The sequence below is a fragment of the Alligator sinensis genome, unplaced genomic scaffold (genome assembly GCF_000455745.1).
Source record: "Alligator sinensis unplaced genomic scaffold, ASM45574v1 scaffold899_1, whole genome shotgun sequence".
Lineage (NCBI taxonomy): Eukaryota > Metazoa > Chordata > Crocodylia > Alligatoridae > Alligator > Alligator sinensis.
The window spans coordinates 80,403-89,349 of record NW_005842614.1 but is presented as its reverse complement, the minus strand read 5'-3'; the positions used below and the strand labels follow the sequence as shown (position 1 = coordinate 89,349).

Below are 8,947 nucleotides of genomic sequence, written 5' to 3'. Positions count from 1 at the left end.
AGCAGGAGCAAGATCAGGCTGTTGGTGAATTCCAGGACACACAGATGAAATAATAAATGGAGTTCCTGCCCTTCTTTGCAACTGGTAGCTCCCCTGAATGTGGTGGTACTGTGTAGTTCAGAATTTGGCCTGTCAAACAGTAGGGCTATGGCGCTTACACACAATGCTTTGATCAATTCTCGGTGGGATCTGCAGACATGTCTACTGTCATGAAATCAAACTTAATTTACAGCATTGTGCGCCTTTGATGAAAGAGGTGAGCAATTCTCCTACATTTCAACTATAAATGTCTCCATAAATGGGACACCCATTAAAATGATTTGTTGTATGAGACTGTTAGAGAATAGGCTAGTGGAAACTCACACCAAGCCCCAATGTTTGGCATTGTGCAAGTAATTAGCCCCAAATCCCATCCAGCTGAGTCCTGGGTAGACAATAACAGTAGGTCTTTTTCTCTAATTTGGCATAAAACCACAGCTGTGGCTATTGATGGCTTTGGTAGGAGGACATGGAGTGGTAGGGGACACCAGGCTGTAGTTAGGGTCTCAGGTCTCTGTGACAACACCCAGTCCAGTTCCATAGATCAACATACCTCAATGACATTTTTTGATTTCCCATCCATAATCCTGACTGCTTTCAGTAGAAACCTCCCCTGATCCCTGTTTGGCCAACTGCACTGGTATACTCTCTCTCAACTTTCTAGATCACTGTCCTGGGGCTAACAAAGGTGGCCAGGGTTTCATAAATATACAGGAGGTATGTGCCTGCAATTTGAGGTAACAGGCAGGAAATGCCCAGGGGGTGGTTGTGAATATCTGCAGGGTGTTGGGCTCCTAGTACGTATGGAGCTGGATGGTGCACTGCTTCCCAGGAGACCTCACAAACCTAGACTTTGTTTGCCTGGCAGTGTCAGGATAACACCAATAGGGACAAGAAGAGAAAGACTTGACTGAGAAAGAAACTGGACAGATGCATGTGGCACCAAAATCAGGATTAAATTCCTATGCAGACAATCCCATACCTTGAAGCTTAGCTGGCTTGATGCAGGAGAAGGAGCATTCCTTCAGGTATGTGGTCCCTTCAGGGCAGGAAAACTCAGCATAGTACACAAGCGATTGGTCAGGAACTCCACAGTCAGCGGGATCACAGGTCACAGATCTGTCCCACTGTCCTGAGTTACATGTCAGCAGAACCTCTTTCTAAGGAGAAAACATGGCTTTTTCTGATTTTTGTGAATGAGTTTAGACTAAAGTTACCACATCACCAGAAAGGCCGGCATGGGTTTCAAAGAGTTTTCAGTCATACTTCTCCCATTAGAATATCATGCTCAAATGAGTCCAGCTTCTAGGTAAAGCGTATATGTTCATGTTGCCATCTCTGGGATGCCAATAGATGTGAAGCTCTATATGGCACAATAAGCCATGCAGATAATGTAAGAGTTATCTATAGTAGAATAAATTAGGGTTCAACATGCCTACAGTGTAATTGTGGGTTGGCCCTTTGATAACTGAGTTTCTCAACAATGTTGTTTTTATAGACACTGCAGTGGAGGATATCCCAACCTGCATGGCACCAATGTGCATAGATAGCACCCTGTAGCATACTTGAAAGGATCTCAAAGCACTCCAGGGGGCTGTGGCACCCTTGCTGAGAATCATTCATATAGACCAACATGGGATCTGCCAGGAAAAGTATATGAACATGATGAGCTGCACTAGCTTTAACCGTGAGCCTGATGGTGCAGATCACAGAACCACAGAAAAATAGGGCTGGAAGGGACCACAGGAGGTTATTTAGACCAATCCCTGCTCAAACCAGGACAATCATTGCCTATAACATCCCTGGTAAATGTTTGCCTAACATGAGCTTAAAAACTTCCAATGATGAAGCTTCCACATTCTCTCTAGACAATGAGTCAGTGCTTAACTACCTTCATAGTTAGAAAGTTCTTCCTAAAATCTAATCTAAATATCCTGTGTTGCAATGTAAGGCCAACAACCACTCAAGCCAAATTTTCACCTTGAATGTGTCTCAAATGCAGGACCTCATCCATTATACTACCAGGGCAGACAGAAAGCCTCAGAAACTTGTACCCTTTCTCTAGTAACAGAGAAGGGACAGTACAAACTGTACTATGCACCTTGCCAAAATGACTCTACTGAGACCTTCATGGTTCATTTCAAAGGAAGTTCCATCCCCAGAAGCTATTCAGACTGTGGTCTCCCTGCTGAGATAGTTAACAACGGGGCCAACTCCAGGGATGCATATCCTTGTGCATTTTTCTGATCCACATCCTTGACTTCTATGAACTGGGCCTAACTTCTTTTCATATTGACTTGTAGGACACTACTGAGCTGGATTGTTAGAACTAGTGAGCTAGAAGGGAAGAAAAGACTCCATACCCCTGCCAGTTATCTCACTCATAACCTATTTTTTCTCTAATCAATAACAATGCAATGACCTTTATCTTTAAAACTGAAAACATGCCAGAGACCTTAAGCTATTCTAACCATTGCCTCTGCAGCTCTAGGTCACTTGTTCAATCTGTTTCTATGATCGCAGATATGTTTCTATACCATAAATGGGAAATTAGCAGCCCACTGCCTAATAGCAAAACCCTCCAGTTTCTTTTGGATTTCTTTCTGGATAACACCCTTTATCTAACAAACTGAGTTTGCAAATGCTGTATGGGAAGACTTAATCCATTAGTCAGACCCAACCTACTGAAATAAAGAAGGCAACCTTTTCAGGGCTCACCTTTGTATTAGCTATTTGTATATCCTTCCCACCCACAGACATAAGTGTTGTCAGTGTAAGGTGATCTGGCACTGTGGTTATGAGGGGTATATAAACAGCATAGATAGAAAAGATGATCACAAGAAATATTGAGCCTGTTGTTATGCTGTGAGATTAAAATCTTAAAGCTCTAAAACATAATTCACCATTGTTACTCCAGTTTTAAATTTAGGCCCATCTATTGACAAAGGGCCATATTTTCAGCTAAGGTAAATCAGCATTACAGGACTGAATGCACTTACAGTGGCATAATGTGGCAGTGACTGAGATCTTGGGCCCTCATACCTGTGGGATCACCCATGATAATTCCACTGTGCAGATACAAGGGGTATTTTGAGCACAGCAAACAGCTGGGTGGCATTTGGATGGGCTGAGGAGGCTGCATAAAGGGGGAGAGATGCCCCCCAAACAGCCTGCCTACCTTACCAAAAAACTCACCCACTAAACGTGACCTGAAACAGCTCACCAAAGATAGTCATGCCTACAGCAGAAAAGAAGGGCCTCAGGAAGATAGTACTTTCAAGGGGATGATTTCCTCCCCTTCTTGCTCACTTCAGCCCCCATCGAAGACAGCACCATCAGCAAAAAGCAACAGTGAAGGATTTCAGAGGCACTTCTCTTCTGCATTCCAGCAGAAATGAGATCAAGTTGTGACCCTGTAGGATCTGCCCCATAACAGGTGAATCTCTTTACTTAATGTATTCCAGAAAACAGATTCCTGAAATGTTTTTCTTTCCCATCAATCACCACAGAAGAACTTCAGATATTTCTTTGCATCACAAAAGCACCTTTCAGTTCAGTATGATGGGCAAACACTGTGCAGAACAGGTCCCAGGCTGGCATACCTGTGAAGGACCCAGGACTGGAATGGGAAGGGGCCCTAGTATTGCTGTGAGTGGTGGACTAGCACTGAGAATATGACAGGGGTAAGGACCAAATCTTACAGGCAGAGCAACATGGTACTCATGACCAACCCAATGTGAGCTCCATACAAGTCTTCCTTAACCAGCAGTTGCTCAGATACATCTCATGGGGGGTTCTACTTGCACCCAACTATCAACTCACCTGCATGGGACTCAAACCCTTTCCACTGCTGGAATGGAGGGCAAATCCCATTTCACAGGTAACAGCACACTTCATAAGTCCTGGGGCACTGGATGTGCAGTTCACGATGGCAGCATGATCAAGCTGCAGTGGCAGGCAGCTGCTGTGCTCCCCACTGGTACTCTGGGTACTGCTGTGGAGGAGACAGAGACAACATAACAAAAGCTGTGACATTAAAGTAGTGTACAAACATTAAGATAACTAAATGGTATAAATGGCAAAATAAGGAACATATTTAATCACCTAAGTAGCAAAATATGTAAAAAAAAATCTTTCCACTATATGATGTTTTTTCCCCTGAGAGTGTCTCTTTAAGAGCACTGAGCCAAATTCTCAGCGGATCTGTGCTGGTGTAGCTCCATTGATTTTAGGGGGGAATACATCCCCACTGAGAAGCCACAGCAGAACTTTTTCTTTTCTAAGCTTTTCATTAGAGAATGATCGTTTAGATGCTGAATCTCTTCAGCTGTCCATGGAAGTTGTAGGTGCTCAGCATCTCACAGGATTGGGCCATAAAATGCCACTAGTTGGGTATCTATTTTTTACATCTCTGCCAGGCATCCCTGATACCCTGGAGCTCACTGGCCCTTGTAGATCAGAATTCCCTGGAACTGCTTCATGTGGCTGAGTGACACTGAGATAAGGAGGTGGGTGTGCTTATCTGAGCAGCTTAAAAGGCACCCTGGAACAAGAACACAGTGGAGACCCCAGCCCTGCCAGAGATATTTGCAGCAGAATTCGCAGCCTCGAGCCCAGCCACAAGCAGTGCCAGAAGGGATTTGCTTCATGGAGGTCAGCCCCCCCATGCAAGCATAAGACTCCCCAGAGACTTAGGTTTACTCTACAAAATTTGTAACATGACTCCTCCTTACCTCTAATGAAAGCATGCTTGCTTCAAGCCAAGCATTAACGGGTAGTTCTTCCCAGAAATGAGGTGGAAATGCAGGAGGGAATGAAGAGATCCCATTTTGTACGCTTCCTTACAGCCAAGGACATCCCCAGGGGAACCTCTAACCATTTAGACGGGTGAATTAATAGCAGAACACAGTACTCACATACACTTTCACCTATGAAATCTGATCCACACACAACCCCCCATGCACACACTGCTCTCAGGCCAACCTTTGGGAAATACCTGTTGGGGTGAGTGTGGGAGGGTAAGATCTGAGTATTTTTATACACTTTGGCAACTCTTGCAGAGCTTGCTGTGCAGCCAAAGCCTTGGGAAGCAGATTAAAGCCCAGACATGAATGGGTCATCAAAGTCCCAGGCAATCCCTTTCAGTCCCTGGGCCAACCTTCTGCTTGCACTTCAACCACATGCTCAGAAAGACTCATACATGCACAGTGTGCATTCACATATGTGTCCAGCTCCTGCAAAGAATGCTTGAGCAATGGACTCACACCTAAAGGGGAGAGGTCTGTATACCAGAAGCACATGCCATGATGCTAGCACACAATGGAAGAGGGTGGGAGAGCTCAGGTGCCCTTCCCCAATTTTTCTCTCAGACCCTCTTCACTTGGCTGTGTCCCTTCCTGTCCTTTTTCAAGGCCGTCTCTGATTGAATCCCACATGTAACACCAGCACGGAAGTTACTGAGTGGCAGCACTAAAAATGGAGGTGACCTGAGATGTCCATGAGTGAATAGTATGTGGGGGCCAACGATTTAGGCCTTATCTACATTCAGCAAGAAGCATTCTTGTTGCCCTTATTGATCCAGACATGAATTCTAGCTCATTTACCACAACAGCAACCTAGCAGGATGATGGGTGCTTTGGGGGCTCAGGAACTGGCCTGGTATCTTGTCCGATTCATAAATTCTTTAAGTCATCTCAAGTAAGATACGCTTTCTCTGTGTCTCACTTTTACGACCTTGACACTTCCCTTTCTTTGCTCTATCTTGTCCATGTTGACTCTAAGCTCCACAGGGCTGGGAGCACATGCCAGCATGTCTCAAGTTCAGCACCTGGCACACTGAAGTCCTCATCTCAGCTGGTGCCTCAACCTAGCACAGCAATACAGTTAAAAACAGTAACACTTTCCCTTTACAAGCTACATACACTTATTAGGGAGATAGTGGGGAAGATTCAGCAGTGGGATTTCCCATCCATCTGCCATGTGTTTCCAGGAAATAACAGTAATAGCAGCCCTTTCCAGCACCTTTCAGCCAAGGATCTCAAAGCACTTCGCACACATTACTATAATTGCATTGCTTTTCATCCATGCAACATGGGTAAGGGCTGGGGAAGATCCTTTCCTCACCAAAGAAATGCAGCTGTTGCATAAAACACAGCAGCTCTGTACCCAAAAAAACAGCGACACTACACAACAGAAATGCTGCATCCAATTACAGCTGGAGGGGGAAATTAAATAGGCTGAATGTAATTACCTGGGATGGACTTTAGCCAAGAACTGGGACCACAGGGACTCTAACAAAAATATATTTAGTGATCACAACTGGTCAGGACCTTGGTTTTATGACCCTCCCAAAAGGATGTGCCTCCAAATAATATAGACCCTCCTAGCGCTCCTTTCAGGTAGTGATTTGGAAGGAAGAGCCAGCACTCCTATTGAACCTCCCAAACTGCCACCTGTATAGCTGAGCCTTCTCGTTTTCTTCCTGGAGGTCTCCCAGGCAAATCCTGATCTGGCCCAACCTGGCCTTGCGTGTCAGAGCTGACTGGCTCCCAGCACCACGTGGCATGGCTGCAGGCACCGGCTCTTGCATCAAGTAAGTACGTGGAAGAAATCTGCTCAGCCACCACGTACAAATATTTATTGAGACAAGCCTCCCTTCCCCTCCTCTCCCTCATACACACGCACACACAAATATGCTGCGGATGTATGTATAGCATGAACAGAGCTCACTGTTGACTCCAGCCAAGTCTGTTAGCCAAAGCTGCCATGGAAACTAGTGTGGAAGAGCTCATTCGAGGTTGGGGGCAGACGGGGCTGGGGGGAACAGCGAGGGAAAAATGGCAAGGGAAAGGACCACAAAAAAACCTGTTTTTTCTGTGCAGACCTGTTTATGAAGTGAGAAATGGTTTCAGGGCAGCTGTTGCAAATTCTTTCACTAGCTTATATTTCCATTTGCTTCCTTTTTAAAGAATTTGTTTTATGAGCACAGAGTTTGTCAGGTCATTAGCTTCCGAGGGCATCTGGTACCAATTGTGGGCCTCTTCCCCCTCCCTCTCCATTCGGTTGTACCACTCCGTAACTGTGCCCCCAGTACACATGCATACTACACACGTGCACGCACACCTTCCCCATCCCAGCCTTTACCACACACTGAATTAAACTGAGCCTTCTCAGGTGCATGCGTCTGAGCCTGCATGCATCCATGTGTCTGTGTACACAGGCATGTGAATGGTGTGCAGGGGGTTGAGACTCTTTCCTTTCTAGACTTTTTCTTGCCTCCAGTCTAACACCAGCAAGGAAACTCACAAAGAAATTTGGCATGTTCTGCAAAACATATAGCTTTGCATGTGCGCGCACACATACACACACACACACACACACACACAAAAGAGTCTTCAACTACATATTTCTCATGTGTATTGTGCTGGTACACTGGAGTCTAATCAGAGGCCACCGCATCACAGTACTAGGTGCTATGCTGCTTCCAAAAGCTTCTGCAGCTCTGATCTAGTCAGTCTGTAAAGTGCAAATCTGCCTGACTTCAGACTAGCACAGCGAACTAAATCTCTCTATCAGGCCTGCACTTTGCGATCAGAACTGTGCCTAGCTACAACAGTGCTTAACACAGAGATGTAATGATCGGATGCCCGGGGAAGCAGACACACGCAGGGGCAGCAGTGATTTCTAGTTGCCGCCACACTGCCGGCATGATTGTACAGCTGCATCAACAGCCATTTTTTTTCTGCACCCCTCTCCTCCCTCCCAAGACGGTGCCTGAGGTGGCTGCCATGGTAGCCCCATCCTACTTATGCCACTTAACAACAGCTTAACAACAGCCGACATAACTCTACTGACTTTGGTGGAGGTACAGGAACAGAAAGCTTCATCTATTGTCTCTCAGATGGATCTGCTGATCATCATGGAGAAAAATATTTTTTGTGTCAAAACAGTGATGATGATGATGGTGATGAGGACAAGAAGCACCAAGGAGCCCCAGTCAAGGAACACCATGAACCCACAGTGCTAGGTATTGTACAAAAAGAGAATCCCTGCATTATATTTTACTTTAAGATTAGAATCTGTAATTTACCATGCTTAGCATGACTTAGCAGGCTTAGCATGACTCTCAGGAACTACTGTCTGTCTGTAGGGGCTAAAACTCTACTAGCAGTGAGTGAGCGAGCTAATGGTATTATTATCACACTTCTCATCTCAGCATGAAATAATGTTTTTCTTTTTCTCCTTTTGATTATAACAGATAGATATAGCTTATCCTTGCACCCCACTTTTCCAGAACTGGGACATTCCAGCATTTTGGATAAAGTCCTTCAAGAAAAACAAGGAGCCAATAATTATTTTTTACCCTCCTTAGGCTTGAACCATCTAAAAATCATTCATGTTTTTATGTTAGCTTGTTTTGAAACCCAAACAAAGTATCTTTCAGTGACATTTTAGCAAAAGGTCAGGTTTTTTTCCATCCAGACATGTGCCATTTCAAAATGTCTTGTGCTTCACGGCCAAAGCTCATTAATGAAACAAAGTTCGAATCTGGAATTTTTTTAAACTGTCGAGGTTTTCCTTGAGGTTTTCTAATAGCTGTGAAAAGGTCAGGATTTCTCATGAAATTGGATAAGTTTTCCACACACAATCAAAACTTCAAATTTCTGAATTTTGGGCTTTGCTGTGATTGTTTCACAGAGTCCAGAAAATAGCAGTGGACTTAACCAAACCAAATATTCCCCAGCATCATGTCACCCATAAATCAGCTGTCGTATCTACCCAAGCTTTCATCCCATAGGTTACCATTAAAACAGCCCTTACAATTAAACTTCAATTTTAACAAGGGGACATTTTTATTAGACATGATTTGTCAATGCTGTCAATGCAAGGGATGATAGATGAAAGAAGA

The 8,947-nt window shown here is 44.6% G+C and overlaps 1 protein-coding gene across 1 annotated transcript in view; it reads right to left on the bottom strand.

Moving 5' to 3' along the window:
• Positions 1 to 8,947, bottom strand: part of LOC102385061 (pappalysin-2) — a 118,642-nt gene that overhangs the window by 56,181 nt on the left and 53,514 nt on the right. The window contains exons 13-14 of the mRNA XM_006033252.3: positions 3,862 to 4,015; positions 1,022 to 1,199 (exon numbers count right to left, since the gene is read on the bottom strand). Coding sequence (XP_006033314.1) covers positions 1,022 to 1,199; positions 3,862 to 4,015 — 332 coding nt within the window. The remainder of the gene's footprint in view (positions 1 to 1,021; positions 1,200 to 3,861; positions 4,016 to 8,947) is intronic.